General features: G+C 38.0%; 2 protein-coding genes across 3 annotated transcripts; both read right to left on the reverse strand.

Moving 5' to 3' along the window:
- Positions 1–250: 250 nt before the first annotated feature.
- arpc1b (actin related protein 2/3 complex, subunit 1B) lies at positions 251–11,912 on the reverse strand. Its single transcript, XM_052138961.1, has 10 exons — positions 11,747–11,912; positions 11,038–11,127; positions 5,855–5,959; positions 5,542–5,764; positions 3,673–3,780; positions 3,381–3,587; positions 1,184–1,259; positions 885–1,081; positions 706–796; positions 251–592 (listed from the first exon to the last, which is right to left on the reverse strand). Exons 2-10 carry the CDS (start codon positions 11,099–11,101, stop codon positions 554–556), a joined length of 1,110 nt encoding a protein of 369 aa, XP_051994921.1. The 5' UTR covers positions 11,102–11,127; positions 11,747–11,912; the 3' UTR covers positions 251–553.
- Positions 11,913–12,274: 362 nt separating this feature from the next.
- On the reverse strand, positions 12,275–17,064 carry LOC127652840 (actin-related protein 2/3 complex subunit 1A-like). Of its 2 annotated transcripts, none has more exons than XM_052139246.1 (10): positions 16,872–17,064; positions 16,144–16,229; positions 15,928–16,032; positions 15,095–15,317; positions 14,883–14,990; positions 13,481–13,693; positions 13,290–13,365; positions 12,993–13,186; positions 12,818–12,908; positions 12,275–12,681 (listed from the first exon to the last, which is right to left on the reverse strand). In XM_052139246.1, exons 2-10 carry the CDS (start codon positions 16,205–16,207, stop codon positions 12,643–12,645), a joined length of 1,113 nt encoding a protein of 370 aa, XP_051995206.1. In that variant the 5' UTR covers positions 16,208–16,229; positions 16,872–17,064; the 3' UTR covers positions 12,275–12,642. The 2 variants fall into 2 exon arrangements, with proteins under 2 accessions (XP_051995206.1, XP_051995205.1); XM_052139245.1 differs by having other exon boundaries at positions 16,144–16,233; positions 16,872–17,063.
- Between the last annotated feature and the right edge of the window lie 3,668 nt (positions 17,065–20,732).

Consider the following 20,732-nt stretch of genomic DNA (forward strand, 5'->3'; position numbering starts at 1 on the left):
ACCCCATTCACTTGCATTGGAAGTGCCTCACTGTAATCTTGTAACTTTTGCTTTTTCTTTTAAAGAAGGAGGGATGAGTGAAAATAAATGTTTGTGATTATCAAGATAATGGCACAAATACTGTTGATTAAGCTAAACTTGTATTGAACCCAGAATATTCCTTTAATTTAACAGGTAGAGAATCTTCATTGTTATATCCTGGATCTCATAAATATATAAAACAGAAACACATTCAGAAAGCTGCACCTCATTAGGTAATCATATTTATTCATTTCAATTTGCAGTATTAAACTTTAAGGCAAGGTACCTACAGTTATTAAAGAAGAAAAGCATTCTATGACCAGCATATACATTCAGAAAATGCATAAAACAGCTCTTGGTTCATCCAGAACCTGCTTCCAAACCCTTATCAGCATCCTTATATCACTTAAAACATACATTCTTATAGAAATGTATAGACAATTGATTTAAAAAAAAAAAAAAAAGAAAAGATTATTAAAAAGCAAGCAGTCTGCACAGATTTTTGGTTCTGGATACACTGTGATGTCTTGCACTAAACAATCTTGAGGTCCTTCATTGCAGATTCGAGGGTCTGAAACAGAAAGTATCATCTTTATGCACTGCAACACTTTTTAATTTACATTTTGTGACAACTGCAAATGAACTTAATAATTAAGGGAAAAACAACTGTTCGACAAGTTTTACCTTTACATCCCAAATAGCCATGCCTCCATCCATACCAGTTGTGCAGAATTTGGTACACTTGGCTTTTCCCCCACCAAGAATTGAGATTTGACTAAAAGGAGTACAAACAAAGGCATTAATACATCTGTATGCTCATTTGATGAATAAGGCTAGATAACAGACAATGAGAACAACCATACCTGATGCTGTTCTTGTGCACAGATTCCAGGACTGCTTCCTTGCTGTCAACTGAGGCTTTCTTGTCTAGGTTTTGAAAGCGCTCTCTGGCTGTCAAACCCTTCTGAGCACTCTGCTTGGGCACATCCAATTTCCCTCCAAATGCCAGGGCTGCTTTATTTGAATCATAGACAAACAGCACAGGGTAGCAGTCGTGGCCCTGAAAAAGATGTGAGAGTATCAGATTTGAGAAAAACGGGACACAGTGACAATGTTAATGTTTTTAGTATGAATGCAAAATATAGCATCTAATGATACTTACAGCTGCCACTAGGCTGTTCTCAGTAATGAAAGTAACACACAAAAGAGGCAAGGTTTCCGAAGTGACACTGGCACAGCTGGAATGATGAGAGAATAAATTAATAAAAATATATTTACAAATTATTTGTCATTTGTATCAATTGTGCAGGCATGTGCCTGCAATACACCGATCAGCCACAACATTAAAATCACCTGCCTAATATCGTGTAGGTCCCCCTTGTGCCACCAAACCAGCACCAACCCGCATCTCAGAATAGCATTCTCAAATGATATTCTTCTCACCACAATTGTACAGAGCGGTTATCTGAGTTACCGTAGACTTTGTCTGTTCAAATCAGGCTGGCTATTCTCTGATGACCTCTCTCATCAGCAAGGTGTTTCCATCTACAGAACTGCCACTCACTGGATGTTTTTGTTTCTGGCACCATTCTGATTAACTTCTAGAGACTGTTGTGTGTGAAAATCCCAGGAGATCAGCAGTTACAGAAATACTCAAACCAGCCCATCTGGTACCAACAATCATCCATGCAATTATCTAATCAGTCTATCATGTGGCAGCTGTGCATAAAATCATGTAGATATGGGTCAGGAACTTCAGTTAATGTTCACATCAACCATCAGAATGTGGAAAAAAATGTATCTCAGTGATTTGGACCGTGGCATAATTGTTGGTGCCAGATGGGCTTGTTTGTTTATTTCTATAACTGCTGATCTCCTGGGATTTTCGGGAGGTGGTTTTAATGTTGTGGCAGATTGGTGTATACTAAACAATCAGATGACATTAATTCACTCTGCAATCAAAGTTCTGAAGACCTTATTTCATTAGGATGATAATTAGGTGACAACTGATAACATCAAATTGAACATTTAAATTTAAAATGAAAATAAACCAATAAAACCAGAAAACAACATTTTAGTTGACTTATAGTGATAAACAGCAGCAATTAACTTAATATTTCGCTTTAAAAACATTCATGTGTTACATCGTAGAACGATTTAAGTCAACTTAAGCTCAATCGCCAGCATTTGTGGCGTAATACTGATTACCACAAAAATAAATGTTGACTTGTCCTTTTTTGGATGATCCATGATCTATTTCAAAAGTATAGCCACAAGACATAAACAATATGTGTGTAATATGATTTCAGTGTTATACATTTGCTTAGTAACATTTTCTGTGCAAAGTTAGCCAATTTTACAACTTAATTGCCATGACGATGTAATGTCAACAAACCCTAAAATGACTTAAACAACTTTACAGCTCAAATAATATATGAATTTTAATAGAAGAATTTATGTAAGTGCTTTTATAAAATTATAAGCTTCACATTTGTGCCTTTAAACCCTCAATTGCCCCATTCACTTCCATTGTAAGTGCTTCACTGTAACCTCGAAAGAAAAGGATGGGTGAATCTAAATAATTTTTTGTAGTAATCAACCTTATGTCACAAATGCTGTCGATTGAGCTTAACATGTACTGAATCCGGAATATTCCTTTAAAGGTGCACTCATTAATTTTTTCCTCATTAAAAAGTGTAACTCCTAAAGACATGAATTGTAATTTTGCAATATATGTAGGAAATCATAAAAAATCACATTAAAATGAAGACTCCAGTTATATCAGTATACCAAAAATCTTGATGTTTACATTTTTATTTTAGGTTATGTTATTATGTTACTCTAGCACACTCTAACAGTGCTTTTCCACCATCGGGCCAGATGGCTGAACATGGTTTGGTACGGGTTGATTACAAACCACCAGCCATAAACTTAGGACTCAGTTCTGGTGGTGTAGGGACGTGATGATTCATGAGTGGTCACTTCCTCTCAGTCCATTCGTACCCTGATTTTGGTGCACCAGTGGATCAGTGTAGAATGGTTCCACAAAAAACTATATGGTGGAAAAGTGCCTTAAAGTTGCTGTAAGCGATTTTAACAGTTCTAGAACTTCACGTAGCAAAAAGCAACGGTAACAAAATAGTGTTCTCAAACTTAGCGGGTACCTGTACTGACAACTGTCAAACTGACTGCTGCCAATGTACAGAGACTAGTGCTGTCACAGAGACAGGTGTAATATTTTATTGAACAGTTTAATTTATATTTTTCAGGTAATAGGGACATTTTCTGCTTGTCATTTCATAAAAAAATTGCTTATGATTTGAAAACGTGATTATGCTGTGCGTGACTGCACAACTCACACAGCAGTCTTTCCGCCTTGGGCCACAGATACAGTGCTGTCATGGCTAGCCCAGGCAACACGATTCCCGCTGTCCGAGAAACAGACCCCATGTACCCAGCCAGAACTTCCAGTCGATTCAAACATGACCTCTCCAAATGGCATTTTAGAGCCCCATGCAGTTGGAGCAGGCTTCTCCTCTACCTCCTTTATATAAGCAGAAAATATCCTGTAGGGATTTGAGCAGAAAGGATCTTTACAGAATGTCCAAAATCACAAAATGTACAATAAAATGTGTTCAGATTCAGCCTAACCTGCATTTAAAGTCACATGATCCCGCTGCCAGCAGGACGTTATTGGGGTGCCAGTCCAAGCAAAGAATGGTGGAGCGGATGGGCTTCTTGATATGCTTGCACACCCACCTATGGGAACGTGAAACAGATGAGTCTTAAGCATCTTAGATACACAGAAATCTTTGTCTCAGAAATAATCGATTAGTCTGTGTTTAAATTACGATCCGTCCAGCCAACGGAAGAGATAATGTCTTTTGTAATCATTATACCACATTAGAGAATACAACATGATATATTCAAATTAATTTTATGTATGTGCCGTTAGTGTTTCTCAAATGGTTTTACTTGAGGACTACATTAGACATCAAGTGGTGACATAACTCAGTACCACAATAGTTTATCAAACAGACAGTAAACCAAAACGCCCTTGAAATCAAACATAAACTGCGCAAACCCAACAATTTGTAAAATAACTAACATAACACAGGCTTGTCTTTATAGTTTGAGTGTTTGGTTTCTAAATTTTACTTGAATTTCAATGGTTTCATGCTTTTGTCAGCCAATAATTAAGAACAAAAAACACCTTATGGTCGGCATAAACCATGTATATCCTTTTTGCAAGTTAACCCATATTTAAAGGGTTAGTTTACCTAAAATTACCATTCTTTAACCATTTACATACCCTCATCAGGCCTTTGAAGCTCCAATAAGGAGATAAAGTCAACATAAAAGTAATTCATTACCCTCCAGTTGTTAAATAAATGCCTTCTGAAGAGATACAGTTGGTTTTAGGTGAGAACAGACCAAATTGTAACTCCCTTTTCAATGTAAATCTTGAAAGCAGTCTCCTTGGTGATCATGATTTCAAGTTTGATTACAATTCCTAGCGCCATCTAGCGCTCTTTGCATGCTTCAAGCACTAGGAAGCGTAATCGAGCTTGAAATCCTGATTGTGACTAGAGACTGCAATGACAAGATGTACAGTGAAAAAGTAGTTACATTTTGGTCTGTTCTCACCCCAAATCAACTGGATTGCTTCTGAAGAAATTCACTTAATCACTGGAGTCATATAGATTACTTTTTTCTGCCTTTATCTGCTTTTGGAACTTCAAAGGCCTGATCATCATTCACATATATTGAATGGGCCTACAGAACTGAGATATTCTTCTAAAAATCTTTGTTCGCGATCAGCAGAAGAAAGGAAATCTGTGATGGCATGATTGTGAGTAAACGATGAGAGAGTGTTCCTTTTTGGGTGAACTATCCCTTTAATGAAGTCTGGATCATATTTTTTATTTATCTGGCTAATTTTCCTAATTTTGTTCATGGTTTACTAGGCCTAATTTAGCTAGCAAATAACAGGTTTAATTTGTGCCAAAATACTGTAAAGTGTGATTGGAAGCAAGACCTGTGACCATCAAGAGTTAAATATATGAGATTTGGGATGCAGTTTTTCTTTCCTTTTAAAAGTTGATAAGACGATTTATTTTTTTATCCGAACAATACATGTTAATATGGTTTATAGCATTTTACAAGTTGCAATAAGCACTATTTGCAGGCCGTGGCCCATCAATTGAGAACTACTGATGCAGTGACATCACATCATATAATTTCATGTGTAATCTGTAATCCTGCATCCTAACACACTGGTGTTTATGAACATGATGAATGTGTTTGGGTTAGTAGATACATGTTGGTGAGCATGTCCCCCATGATCACAGACAGCATCCTATATTATGCACTGTTAAAGCCCTATCATCCAAAACACTGCTTTAAACTGTGTCATTTAAAATTTAGAGAGAGCCCATCTGCCATTTAAGTAGATTAACCAACATCAGCCCTGCTCTGCCAGAAGAACCTCAATAACCATTTATCCTGCTTGAAACTCACCAGTCATTTTCCTGCTCAAAATAGCACACGGAGATCAAACGTGAGCCGCTGCCCACAGCAAACTTGTTTTCCTTGGGAGACCACTTCACACAGCGGGCGGCACGGTTGATCCTGAGAATGACCAGGGTAGGCTTCCATACGTCTCCCTTTAAAGTCCAGACATAGGCGTTACGGTCTGTGCCACAGGTGACGATGCGATTGCTCTCTGGGGCCCAGTCGATGCCTGTTTGATGAGGAAATGGCTTGGATAAGATGGTGTTGTGCATATTAATGCTCTGTGACTGTGCAGGTCAGATTAACCAACTAAACGTACCTGTTACCTGCCCATTGTGCTCCTTTAGCACGTGGATTTTGTTCCAGTTGTTTCCATCTTTTTTATAGATATGGACTTCATGGTTATTTGGACACAGTGCAATTTCTAAAGGAGACAAGAAGCCAGAGTATAAAATATTCAACACAAGCATATGGCCAAGCTTCTCTATTAGTATTGCGTTTGCACTTCAGAATGAATTACACTTACTGAGCACTTTATTAGGTACACATGTACACCTACTTATTCAAGCGATTATACAATCAGCCAATCGTGCGGCAGTGCAGTGCATAAAATAATTAAGATAGGGGTCAGGACCTTCAGTAAATGTTCACATCAACCATCAGAATGGTGAAAAACTGATCTCAGTGATTTGGACCGTGGCATGATTGTTGGTGCCAGACGGGCTGGTTTGAGTATATCTGTAACTGCTGATCTCCTGGGATTTTCACACACAACAGTCTCTAGTTTACTCAGAATTAGGGCTGGGTATTGTTCAAAAATGTTCAATATCAATACAGATACTTTGGTCGAAACAAATATAAAAATAAACTCTGCAGGATAATTACGATATTACCGCTGGTTGGAAGCTAGGTGGCACTATTGGATACTTTTCGGTAAATGTGGTTAGGGTTAAGCTTACGCAATAAAGCAAGACACCTTGATTTCAAAATTTCAAACTTTTTTTATTTAATTTAATTAAAAGTTCAAATGAAAGCAAAAAAAATAAGTGCATTTAAAATATGTTGTTCAACTTTTTGAAAGATGTCTTTACAACAGTTGAGAACATCTCTCTGGCAAAGAAGCTTCATCCGTGCATTCTCTACCTGTCGGGTATTTAGTTATCCAGGAAAATATTTCATGTGTGTGAAAAAATTTGTTTTGTTCCCTCGTTCACGATATATATATCCAATTACAGTGAGGAAAATAAGTATTTGAACACCCTGCTATTTTGCAAGTTCTCCCACTTAGAAATCATGGAGGGGTCTGAAATTGTCATCGTAGGTGCATGTCCACTGTGAGAGACATAATCTAAAAAAATTAATCCAGAAATCACAATGTATGATTTTTTAAATATTTATTGGTATGATACAGCTGCAAATAAGTATTTGAACACCTGAGAAAATCAATGTTAATATTGCAATTACAGAGGTCAAACGTTTCCTGTAGTTTTTCACCAGGTTTCCACACACTGCAGGAGGGATTTTGGCCCACTCCTCCACACAGATCTTCTCTAGATCAGTCAGGTTTCTGGGCTGTCGCTGAGAAACACGGAGTTTGAGCTCCCTCCAAAGATTCTCTATTGGGTTTAGGTCTGGAGAATGGCTAGGCCACGCCAGAACCTTGATATGCTTCTTACAGAGCCACTCCTTGGTTATCCTGGCTGTGTGCTTCGGTCATTGTCATGTTGGAAGACCCAGCCTCGACCCATCTTCAATGCTCTAACTGAGGGAAGGAGGTTGTTCCCCAAAATCTCGCAATACATGGCCCCGTCATCCTCTCCTTAATACAGTGCAGTCAGCCCTGTCCCATGTGCAGAAAAACACCCCCAAAGCATGATGCTACCACCCCCATGCTTCACAGTAGGGATGGTGTTCTTGGGATGGTACTCATCATTCTTCTTCCTCCAAACACGGTTAGTGGAATTATGACCAAAAAGTTCTATTTTGGTCTCATCTGACCACATGACTTTCTCCCATGACTCCTCTGGATCATCCAAATGGTCATTGGCAAACTTAAGACGGGCCTTGACATGTGCTGGTTTACGCAGGGGAACCTTCCGTGCCATGCATGATTTCAAACCATGACGCCTTGGTGTAATACCAACAGTAACCTTGGAAACGGTGGTCCCAGCTCTTTTCAGGTCATTGACCAGCTCCTCCCGTGTAGTTCTGGGCTGATTTCTCACCTTTCTTAGGATCATTGAGACCCCACGAGGTGAGATCTTGCATGGAGCCCCAGTCTGAGGGAGATTGACAGTCATGTTTAGCGTCTTCCATTTTCTAATGATTGCTCCAACAGTGGACCTTTTTTACCAAGCTGCTTGGCAATTTCCCGTGAGCCCTTTCCAGCCTTGTGGAGGTGTACAATTTTGTCTCTAGTGTCTTTGGACAGCTCTTTGGTCTTGGCCATGTTAGTAGTTGGATTCTTACTGATTGTATGGGGTGGACAGGTGTCTTTATGCAGCTAACGACCTCAAACAGGTGCATCTAATTTAGGATAATAAATGGAGTGGAGGTGGACATTTTAAAGGCAGACTAACAGGTCTTTGAGGGTCAGAATTCTAGCTGATAGACAGGTGTTCAAATACTTATTTGCAGCTGTATCATACAAATAAATAGTTAAAAAATCATACATTGTGATTTCTGGATTTTTTTTTAGATTATGTCTCTCACAGTGGACATGCACCTACGATGACAATTTCAGACCCTCCATGATTTCTAAGTGGGAGAACTTGCAAAATAGCAGGGTGTTCAAATACTTATTTTCCTCACTGTACATCGGAAATCTCTGGGCTGAGGGATTAGTGAATATTCTTGCTTTATTGATTTTGCATCAAAAACTGAATAATTTATTTAAAAAACGAAAAACTTTAAATTGCACTCCAAACGAAATGAAAAAGCTAATAAATAATTAATAAAATGATAAAAATAATATATATATATATATATATATATATATAAGTAACCACCTTTCCATTTACCGTCAGGCAAGAATCCGTCTAAACATGCAGGTGGAAAATTACTTTCACAAATGAAGACATAAAAACAATTATAAATGTAAAAATAATAATTATAATGATGATAATAATCACTGAAATATAAATCATGGTTCGAGGTAAACGTGTTTTTGTATTATTTTATACATTTTGTATTATTTTATATAGTTTGTATTATTTTACAGGCTGCAGAGTTGCGTTCACAATAAACTGCTCAGTGGAAATAAAGCGAACTGAACTCAAAGCACCTCCTGAGCTGAGATGTCTGAGGTCATTTGCAGTACTCATAAAAATAAAAATCGGAAGGCAGAAACAAAGTGTGAGATCCTTAGATGCGCGTGTTCCACGAGACTGCACGACTCTGTATCAGCGCGTCATATATGCCCATATACAGCTTTTCTGTCATCTGTACTTAATAATATAATAAAGATTGTTTCTTCAAACAAGTGTCTTTATGTCTACGGGCAAATTATTTGCAATATAAATTTGATAATAATAACAGCCTAATAATAATTATACTAATAATAATTTAATAGATTAATGGGAAAACGAGCCAAATATTGTCATGACATGGTCAAAGGCATCAGCTATTTGTGATCACTCTGACCATCATCGATCCCCGAGATCATCATCTGTCGGCACAACCCTAATGTGCATTTCTCTATAAATTAACAAAATGTTCAGACAGTCTCTTGCTGTTTTTTCCGACACATTCAGAATCATTACCACTTTTCCCGGTGTCGCTGCGGCTCGCTTAATGCGTGCGCTTGTAAAATGTATATTATTATGGTTTAGTATTTCTCTGTAATGTAGAACTGTGTTATCAATGTTACTGATTACATTCTTTCCCAGCCCTGTGCCCTCTTTTTTCCCCATTCTGATGGTTGATGAAATGATGATTAACTGAAGCTCCTGACCCATATCTGCATGATTTTATGCATTGCACTGCTGCCACACAATTGGCTGATTAGATAATCGCATGAATAAGTAGGTGTACATGTGTATCTAATAAAGTGTTCGGTGAGCGTATGTCCTCAGTTGTTGGGGAGAAATGTGCTATTACTTTACGAAGCAATGAGACTTAATTTTTTTTTTTATTTGCAAAAAATCCCATAGACCTACATTTAAAATGGGCCCAAGTAAGCAACCACCTAGCATGCTAGCAACTACCAAGATCATCCTTGTAACCGCAGAGCAAAGAGCTAAAAACCACTTACAACGCCCTAATATTGTAGCGGCAAGTGTTGCAAGGGCAAGCACCACTCTTATTATCTTCAGAACGTGTAAAAATATAGTTGCAAATGAAATGAAGGCAAATTGCTTTTGCAATATTCAAAGGGCCTGTCAAAATCTTAGAATCGTTTTCAGTAAGTTTCTGAAGAATAGCAATAAAAAAAATGTCTGACTTAATTCTGACACACCACCGACTTTCTGCTACCACAGATGTGCTCCTATACTTTTTGTGTGAGCTTTTTAAATGAGCTAAAAAACGTTTACATTTTTTTTATAGCGGCAGTTAAACCTAAAAGTTACTCTCAGCCGTCTCGCTTCCCCTCTGTTCCTCTGCGGTTTGCAGAAGATGTATGAAATCAGCAACAAAGCACCATTCATGGTAAAACAGGAAGTCTGGGGGGAATTAGTCATTACTGCTTCACTCATCAGCATGGAAAGAAAAGCAGGGTGGTAGCCGAGTAAAGATACAGCTTTGACCTTTATTTTCTTCTGCTATTAAAACTGTTTTGAAAATATACTTTAAACAAAAGCATCTCTGTTCCTAAACTGATTTTGATTTTCCAGAGCAGTTTTGCTCACTTTGATGCTGGTTTCTAACTCTGTCAAAAGTTGTGCATGCTGTATGCATGTCCATGTATTTATTTATGTCTAAATGGGTAGGTTTTGAAATTTCTTCAAAAGTTCAGCAGAGTAATCTAAATAGTCAGCAGTGGCCTGACTGGCTCTCAGGGGTAAAATGGTGGTTCGTAAATTATAATGATGATAAAAAAAAAAAATTAAATTAAAAAAAAAATCTAAAACAATGACAAGTTTTACAAGTTTCAGTTCAAGGTGAATGGCTGATAAGACACTGCCTAACACAATCTTTGTGAGAAACTATGTTCAGAGTATTGGATATAGGCTATTGCATAATGTATCCTGTTATTGCTGGAAGTAATAAATCCATGCCATCATCTCTGTCAAAATCTAACAATCATTTTAATAGATTTTTTCAATACTGATGTTTAATGCAAAATCAGTTAACACTTCACAACTCAACAGGCTCTTTTCAGAAAATTCCTTAGAGGACTCATGATCCAGTTAGTTTTGTGAAAGAATAGTTTTCTGTTATCTTTTGTATATTCAGAAATTATGCTCACGTAATCACACAGTTCAGATGGTGAGGGATATCTTTAGCCCCACAGACTAGGAACTGATCCAAAGACCAAGTTACATTGTAACTACGAGAACTTACGAGTTCGGTCATTGTTCCAGGAATGGCAGCTGATAGGTTCAAGCAAGAAACTGTGATAAGCCATGGGTGTTTCTTCTATAACATAGAATTCTGAAAAGAAATATGAGGTTTATGAAATTGCAAATGTTATGCTAAACATCAACCTAAAACTACTGCAATATGAAGTCATGCTGCTTATTCACTTCCGCAGAGATGTATCAAAAAGGAGAAGTTTTAGAACTTCCTAATTCTTGATCATATTCTTTCACATTTTTGGCTATATCACATTAAAGCCAATAATATACAGTACATTCATAAGCAATGGCAAACTATCTGTTTATTTTCACATTGTTTGTAGAAAATTAAAACCAGACCAGACAAGAAAGTATGTGACAAAGCCAGATGTTCTGCAGACCACTTTACAAGAAAAACACATGAAACACTTCTCTCATCTCATACTTTCCATTAAACGGTCATCTCAGCAGAGAGACATTGGAGCAAGTATATTGGAAAGTATGTCTCATAAAGAGTGTGAAAGACTTTTTAAACATTCAGCCAAAACTCTTCAGATACACAGAAAATACTTTCTAGATGTCATTCTGCATGCGTTCATGTTAGTGCATGTTATGGGTTGCACCAACACCAGCATTCCAATACACAAGCCTGTTCCAAAGCTTACGAAAAATGTTTCCAAATTCAGATAAACAAAACCATACATTCTTCTACTTACCCAAGAAACCTTGACGAAGCCTGCAACAGAAGCCTGAGTTCGTGGACTCTGAGCAGTCAACACAAACGCTTGCTTTGCTCTGAATGAACTTAAGTATTTAACAAGTCGTTTTTCTCTCAAAAAATGCACTACTTCCCCTTCTCTGCAAGAAACATATAACCACTTCCTTGTGTGGGCGGCTGTCTACTGGTGAGGAGGGTTTTCAGCTCAGCTCAACTTCACATTCTCATCTGCGGCATGTTTAACATATGTCCTTTTTAAAATCCTACATCTGTGCAGCTGGGTCAGTGGTCATTGAAGCTTTGTGGAACCTCTTTTGAACATTTCTGCAATTTAATGGAGAAAACACTAAAAATAATGGTACAGCCTAACTTTAAGACAGTTATACAGTCTACAATTGAGTGTAAAGCTGTTTATTTTTAGTAGCACTAATTCATTTGGCAGAGAACTTGGAAGCCAACATGCTTAAAAGGCAATCAAACAATCACACAGACATGATTTCAAACAGAATGAGACTGCATACCCAAATGGTGTGTAGTATATGTCATTTATTTCTAGCAGACCGTTTACATAAAATTCTCATTATTTAATTCCTCTCCGGTTTCTCTGGAGAGCCAGAACATCTTGATCAACCGTCGCACACTGCTGGGGTCCCAGCTTTGGCATACATTTTTTTTCATAAAAAAAACAAAACAAACAAACCCTTCCTAAAAATCCTAAACCCTTTATCCCATTAGTGTTTTTCCATTTTAAGAGTGTCACACATCAGTTAACGCCACTGCTCAGTGCTTTTTTTTTATTTTCATTTAAAAACTTTCAGAAGTGTTATCGGAAATCTCCTTGTTAGTCTTCAAGCCACATTGCTTGTGCTGCGTCATGCTAGTTCAGCTTGAGTTTTACATGATCCGTAGGCCTTGGATTGAAGACTCTAAAGTCTGTGGGGAATAAAAAAAGTTAGAGGTCTGTTTAACTGCCACTGAAAGATTCAAACTCTATGCAAATTATTGCCATAAAAGTATATGATAGTTAAACAAGTATGTTTAGCATGATTTCAAAATGACTAATATAAACCTTGAAGTCCCATATGGTCATTGCTCCGTCAATTCCTGTAGTGCAGAATTTGCGACAATCTCTTTTGTCTCCTTCATATATAGACACTTGGCTAAAGGGAAATGACATTGTCAAAATCTTAAAATGTTTATATTTTTGTTATTTATGCACAAAGAAATCAGAAAATAAGACTTACGTGATGCTGTTCTGATGCAGGGTTTCTAGGGTGCTATTGCGGTCCTCAGTGGTGGCCCTCTTGTCCATGTTGCGGAAGCGCTCCATGGCAGAAATGTTGCGCTGGATGCTCTGCTTTGGAATGTCCAACTTGGATATGAAGGTCAAGGTTCCACCATCATCAAAACTGAACAGCATAGGGCAGCAGTCGTGACCCTAATAGAAAATAATTTACATTACATCTTGAAGGAGGCAGTCACCTCTAATGTACATCAACTGAAATTTTACAACCAATAAATAAAATCCAAAAAGTTCTTACTGCTGCCACAATGTTGTTCTCCGAAACAAAAGTCACACTCAGAAGGGCAAGAAATTCTGTCTTCAACTGACTTGGCCTGCAAAACACAGAGGAATGCTATTAGTCTTGCTACAGAACATAGACGACAAAAGGTTTAAAAGGTCTCCCAAAGCAAATAGAAAACAGGTCAACCAGTCGTGATTGATACTCACGTTGAGCTTTTTGTGGGGTCCACAACAGTGACAGTGCTGTCATGGCTGACCCAAGCCAGTCGGTTCCCACTGGATGAGAAACACACACTGTGAACCCACCCTCCACTTCCTGCCCCACCGAACTCTGCCATCACCTGCCCGAAGGGCATCTTGGACCCCCATGGGGTTGGAGCTGGTTTCTCATCCACCTCCTTGATGTATGCAGAAAATACCCTAAGGAATGCAAACAAAAATATGATTCACTTAGAGTGCAATACATTCGGATCCATCAAGAAAGGTAATACAAAAGTGTATTTGTAATAGAGGTGTGAATCTTCACTGGCCTGATGATTTGATTATGATTCAAAAGGGTTTACAGAATGATTCTATATGCATCTTGTCCTCCAATTATTTTAATCAATACACACTATCAGTATTAAACTATTAATTATTAATAATCGGTTGCTGGTCCAGGATGGCTGCTTGAGATATCTGCTTCTGTGAGAGATGTCAGCTTCTCCTTTGCACACCACAGGTGATAGAAAAGTGACACAATAAAGCATCTTGTAGGTGCACAAGCAAGGGACCGACAATGAGCAACAGCCAAAGAAAGAGAGTGCAAGAGCTGCTTTTCCCTTTCTGAACAAATCAGTACAATAATTGTTGCGAGACCGCCTTTCATGCTGGTCACCCACCCACTTTTCTCCCTCATTTTGGAATGCACAATTCCCAATTTGCTCTAAGTCCTTGTGGTGGCGTAGTGATTCGCCTCAATTAGGGTGGCGGAGGACAAATCTCAGTTGCCTCCACATCTGAGGCCATCAACCCACGCATCTTATCACGTGGCTTGCTGAGCGCATTACTGCGGCGACATAGCACATGTGGAGGCTTCACAGCATCCATCGCGGCATCCATGCAAAACTCACCACTCGCTCCACCGAGAGCAAACCACATTATAGTGACCATGAGGAGGTTACCCCATGTGACTCTACCCACCCTAGCAACCGGGCCAATTTGGTTGCTTAGGAGACCTGACTGGAGTCACTCAGCAAGCCCTGAGATTCAAACTTGCGAACTCCAGGGGTGGTAGTCAGTGTCTTTTCTCACAGAGCTACCAGGCCCCCTTCATGCTGTTTGTTGACGTGTTATCACAAATAAACTCTCCAATTGCGGTGTGCTAGAGTTTGTGAATTAATTTCAGGATTGTAGTTTCAGTCGGGGATGATGGTCGAGTAGTTGATACATCCAGTCTGCAATCAGTTCTGTACACTGCCACTGCCGTGGTTTAAACCGAACTCAGAATCGATTTTGAATTCTTGAGAATCAATTCAGAATCATTGGAGAAAGAATTGCAATGCATCTCCCAACCCTAATATTTTACACAGATTTACAATTTACTAAATTAATATTTACAAAGCCTTACCTGCATTTGAAGTCACATGACCCAGCTGCCAAAAGCACATTGTTTGGATGCCAGTCTAAACTGAGGACAGTCGAACGGATGGGCTTCTTGATGTGTTTACTAACCCACCTAAGCACCACAAGAATTACAATTAAAATGTCCACATGACCTATATTACAAAAATCCAACATGGTCAAATATGTGAAGAATCCATAACCACAACTGTTACCTACCAATCATTTTCAGACTCAAAGTAACAAACGGATATGAGCCGTGCCCCACTCCCCACTGCAAACTTGTTCTCCAGTGGAGACCATTTCACAAATGTGGCAGCACGGTTGATCCTGAGAATAACAAGGGTGGGTTTCCACACACCATCCTTCTGACTCCACACATACGCATTCCGGTCCGCTCCACAGGTCACAATACGATCACTTTTAGGTGCCCAGTCAATGCCTTTAGAGAAGTTAAAACATCAGGGCATATATTAGATGTCTTGTGTTTAATTTAATGTATTATGTCTAGAGCTGTCAAAATGAATGCATCAATGCATGTGATTAATTAAAAAAAGTTTAATGTGTTAATTTTTTGCAATGAACACATTTACTCTTAATACAGCACAAACCAACATAAACACTAATTGTAAGGGCAGTTTGTGATGTGTCCGCCCGGAGTCATTACACTGATGTGCACACCACAAACACACACAATACCACTTCCCTGTCAGTGAAAAAAGGATCTCTTAATGCTATTTGATGTACAAAACAAGCCCAGATGGGACTTGTGACAGAAAGCATCTACTTTTCAGCCTCTGTAAGGCGCATTTTAATTACAACAGAAGCATGTGAAATCTTAACTATCACAAAAACGCAGAATGAGACGTTTTGTCTGCAAGCGTTTTCATGTGAAGTTCAAAGTGGCGCTTGATGCGGACACACTGATGTGAATCATGAATTTGAAAATCAGAGTTTAATCACAATTAAAAGAGTTCAATCGACTGACAGCACTAATTATGTCACATTTAACCAATTATAAACTGATAAATTAAAATACAACAAATTCACACCTGTGATGTGTCCATTGTGTTCTTTTAATTCGTGAGCTTTAACCCACTGGTTTCCACTTTTCTTGTATATGTGAACTTCGTGATTGTTTGGACTGATAGCAATTTCTGTCATTGGAAAAAACAAAACTAGTTAGAACAATAGTTTAAAGATACATTGAAGGCATTGAGACTGATATAGATAACAACGAAGAAAAAGTCAGTCAAAAGCTTTCTTACGAGTCCTGTCCCGGTTCCATGCGTGGCATGTGATGGGTTCCAACAGAAACTGGTGGAGTGACATTATCTTCAAGTAATTTTCAACTCTGTCTGAAAAGAAACACACTCATGTGATTGCAAAGCCACTTTTGCGTCTAAACAAGTTCACCAGACTCTCGTTACAGCAAGAAACTCATAAATATGTTTAGAATAACAAGATAACGATGAACCAAGCATCTGCCCTCTCCTTACAGATATAAATGACATTATAAGACACCAATGACAAACTGGCAACCCGGGGCTAAATCTCAAACATCAGTCTATTCCTGCGACTAGATCTGGTATTAGAAGAGCTATATTCGGGACCATTTAATGAAGTCAACACGGCTCGTTCAACTGGCAAAACCAGATCATGGCTGTCAGTTTGCCGGTTTCAGGGCGTGGATGAGGCAGTAGATCAATATCTGATCTCTGGCTAGCGAGCTGTATGCCTGCTACATTAGCCTACAGCTAATCCGTAAAACAGTACCAGTTCAGATAAAATGATTTCGAAATCAGAAAAATAAACTGCAGGCCAAACAATAGATAACTGCAGCACCTTGTAAGACCACAAACACCTTTTTCCTGCGAGTAAAGTTACATAAATTCTCGTGGTTTTCTGCATTTCATGATCAGGAAGGCCTTGTCCAAGATGCCGGTTTACTCCGCTCCCTGCTGTTGGAAAAGGGCATGACAGAGGCCTCGTTTACCTGAACTGATGCTCCGCTTCTCGTGGAAATGTTGGTGAAGGATGTTCTCTCTCGGGCTTTCACCTGGTGGACGGACTTGAATTCGCGGACTCTGGACAGTCGACACGAATCCACTCCGGCTGCTCGCTCGCGCTCTCTTGCTTTCTGATTTCGTCCTGTCAAAGAATCCAGGAAATGGCACACTGCACAGCGCGCATGCGTACGCACGGCAGAACTGTGGGCGTGACCGTGTGCACAATGCGAAGTCATTCAGTAGAAACGTTTAGACAAGAGGAGGTCAATTACATATTAGTCATATCGAGGTTAATTCTGTTTATTGATTCAGTCTTTTTTTTTTTTTTTTTTTGTCTTCGAATACCACTAATCTTTAGGTATCTTAGCAAAAACAAACAAACAAAAAAATAACTAGTTCTTGTTCACAAGATAATTTCTCCCTTTCTGGTGGTGTCTCACTGTGAGGTGCAGGTTGCTCTTTTTCACTTTTTTAACAACACGATGTAATTTGACACAATTTAAATTCTAAAAGTAACAGTTTATTCCCTTTAAAGAAATATCTTCTGTGCCAACTCCAGCTCTAAGATGTAAGTAGGTGTTGTTATGCACGAATAATGTAAATCACCAAAAACAAAAGAAGAAAGTGAAAGTGGAGCTTTATAGTAAAAAAGGACTTAAATATTAATCTGTTTCTCAATCACACCTCCCATATCACTTCTGAAGACATGGATTAAACCACTGGAGTTGTATGGATACATTTTATGCTGCCTTTTATATGCTTTTCAGAACTTCAAAGTTCTGGTCACCATTTTTTACTTGCATTGTATAGCTGAAATATTCTTCTAAAAATCTTTGTTTGTGTTCAGCAGAAGAAAGTCATACACATCTGGGATGGTATGAGGGTCACCTGCTTCTCAGATTTTGTTCCTGAGAATAAAAGACCCTAGTAATCTCCCATGTGTCCTATTTGAAATAAATGTTACAAACAATACTCAGATTTGCAGAGATACAAAAGCTCACAATCAAAAGTCTGAGATTCCTGAATGAACTCAAACATTTCTAATCAAATACTTCCAAAGACCAAACTATCTGAATAATTGTTTGCTATTATGTTTGTAGCTCTCTACTTTTATGTAAAACATATGACAAAATACTTAAGTATGTATTATACTTATAATATAATTATCAGATATTTCAAACATTAAAAAAAATGGATGTGCCTTGCAGTTATGCCACAGACCGCTCTGCAGTCCACTGATTCAGAGACACTGGTATAAGTGAGCTGACATGTTTTCTCTTTGTCTGAAGATAAGCAGATTATCAGAGACAGTATCTTTCTTTTTTTTTACTCAGAGACAGAAAAGTGAAAAATACTGGGTTCCTAAACTAGGGGCCCCCTGGTGGCTGAGGGGCCCTAAGCAGCCATTTATACCTCTTATAACAATAAACAGCCCAATTCGTAGCTCCAAAACACACCTCGAGCAATTGAGCTATGAGCTTGTCTTGGATAATGTTTTATAGAATGTTTTAGATAGCAATAACTGTTGCAATGATAGATTACTAATGGATAGTACTTTGGCAGACTGTCCCTACTTTGCCTGCTCAAGGTCCTCAAGGGCTTTCTTTTCCTTTTGGGGCTTGGCGATGCTTTCATCCCTTTAGCCAAGGTCTCCTGTCAGATTGTGCACTTTGACTTCCAGGCCCTAAAGATCCACAGCAGGAATTTTAGAGCTAATAGACAGAATTATTTCAGATCATTATACTTTTATTTTTAATGTGTAAATCATAATGTGTTTGCTTGAATTCACACATGATAACAGATGTCCAGGGAATTTACCACCATATTTTAGTGAATTGCTTTCACCTGTTTTCCATCTCCGACTTTGCCAGTGTAGACTACAGTTATTCCAAGTCTCTTCTCGGGTTCATAAGCTCTGTATCTATCCTGCAAAGCACCATAAAGCACTGGTTGCACTTTCCTCCTCCACTAAGCCCCCTTTGATATTCTAAATATGTTCTTCCATGCTGATCTTCTGTTTCAGCTGATTACAGCGTTTCTCAACATTTGTAACCATATATTGTTCCTGAGAATGTGAAAATGCCCACATTGGAAATTGCACACATTGTTCTTCAAGGATGGAATATATGTGTTGTGAGAAGCGCTATACAAATAAAAATGACTTGACTTGAATATGATAATACTAAACTGCATTGTAAACAAATATCTTGTAGCAGTTTTGTTACCATTTTCCTTGGAGTTTGCTAACCTTTTCCAGAAGCTCAGTACAAAGTCTATTTCAAAGTCTGTAAAGACTCTTTCTATCCCTTCTCATTCCAAGGTGTTTGAAAAACTCTACAAAAATGCCAAATTCTTATGAATTCAACCAAGCACTGTGACATTTTACCTCAAAAGTTTCAAATCCAGTAATGCCCAGCACACAAATAAAAAAAGTGGCAATACATCTTTGTGTACAGTGTTTTCTTTATGCAGCAAACCCACTTAAACATTCTGTCATAAACGGCTTTTTGGTCCTGACCTCTGGTACACATACATGAGATGAGCAACTTTATTAGCTACTCATTCAACATCCAATGATCTGCCTGCTCTTCTCTTACCTTTGTTTCTGAAGTTTGAAATAATACTAAACATAAAAATTCATACACATTTCAAAATATTTAAAAAAAAATTACGACATTTTCTGGAGCATTTCCAGATTCGTAACACAAAACTTGAAGAAACAAATCAAAGAAGTTGATTTGTTTGAAAAAGAATGCACATTTATTTGAACTTTATGTCAACATTTAAAAGATGCGCTCAACAAATATTCCTTATTCACCAAATGTAATTGAAAAATCATCAGTTTATCTCATTACGTAAATGCATTTCTCACCTTGTTTTCTTTTCTTTTCCTCAGATGTACCCACACCGTTTTAAAAAGGTTTATGTCTAATGGTTGGTCTTGGGATAATTGGCATTAAATAATTTTTTACAGTTTCTTGGCTCTGTAAATCTCTAAGGTATTGTTGCATGTTTTGGAAATGATAAACAAGTTGCTGTAATGAGAATTTAATTCACAATTTATAGTTAAATACCATAAAACATTTTAATATGATCATTCCATCCACCCTCAAGCTCCCAAATCATTATTTATGCACTTTAGTGTCTGGTGATGTACATTTGGAAGTATTTTGCTATACCCAGCTCTACTGATTTAACCTGTTCAAACATGTTATTCAACAACTCCGAGATACACTCAAGAAAATGTTATTACCAGTTTCAGCACACCAGTTTTAGTGGTATAATCCTTTATTAAAGAACAACTGATGGTACAAATACAATTCATTGTACAAATGAATTATATACATTACACATATTCATTGCATAACTTATATTCAAGTCAGAATGAGTTAGGGGACAGTTATGGATACATTGGTTATATGAGAATTTTAGGTATACATTATGTTAAAAGGCTAACTTGTCGGTTTGACCAAAAAATTGACCAGACAGAAAACACGACTGTATTTAATTTTATTTCAGATGTAAATAGCACCTGCCACAGAGCTCCAGTTTTTGCACTCCAAAGGTTGGTAGAAATTCAGAACTTAAACACAAACTGCACATGCACACTTGTGTTGTTATAATGCAGTGGGTAACAACAGTATGGGTGTGCTTTTTTTTGTGTGCAGATGACCTGGGTTCCAATCTGCCTTTTGTCCCAATTTTTCACATCCTGTTTCCACTTTTTTTTCTCTCTCCCCTTTTCTGTCCAATTTGGCATGCCAAAGATAAAAGAGATGAACCTTAATCAGAGTAGAGCCATATTTAATCTTTGACAGGAATCAAAATGAGACTGTGAGTGATAGACC

This window comes from Xyrauchen texanus, chromosome 12 (genome assembly GCF_025860055.1).
Source record: "Xyrauchen texanus isolate HMW12.3.18 chromosome 12, RBS_HiC_50CHRs, whole genome shotgun sequence".
NCBI lineage: Eukaryota > Metazoa > Chordata > Actinopteri > Cypriniformes > Catostomidae > Xyrauchen > Xyrauchen texanus.

Excerpts from the sequence above, each read along its gene's own strand:
- arpc1b (XM_052138961.1), bottom strand. The coding sequence starts at position 11,101 with ATGGCTTATCACAGTTTCTTGCTTGAACCTATCAGCTGCCATTCCTGG. Across the intron at positions 5,765-5,854 it reads GCACAATGGGCAGGTAACAG|GCATCGACTGGGCCCCAGAG; the intron begins GTACGTTTAGTT and ends CTCATCAAACAG. Across the intron at positions 1,082-1,183 it reads AGAACAGCCTAGTGGCAGCT|GGCCACGACTGCTACCCTGT; the intron begins GTAAGTATCATT and ends CATCTTTTTCAG.
- LOC127652840 (XM_052139246.1), bottom strand. The coding sequence starts at position 16,207 with ATGTCACTCCACCAGTTTCTGTTGGAACCCATCACATGCCACGCATGG. Across the intron at positions 13,187-13,289 it reads AGAACAACATTGTGGCAGCA|GGTCACGACTGCTGCCCTAT; the intron begins GTAAGAACTTTT and ends ATTTTCTATTAG. Across the intron at positions 12,909-12,992 it reads CTGCATCAGAACAGCATCAC|CCAAGTGTCTATATATGAAG; the intron begins GTAAGTCTTATT and ends ATTTCCCTTTAG.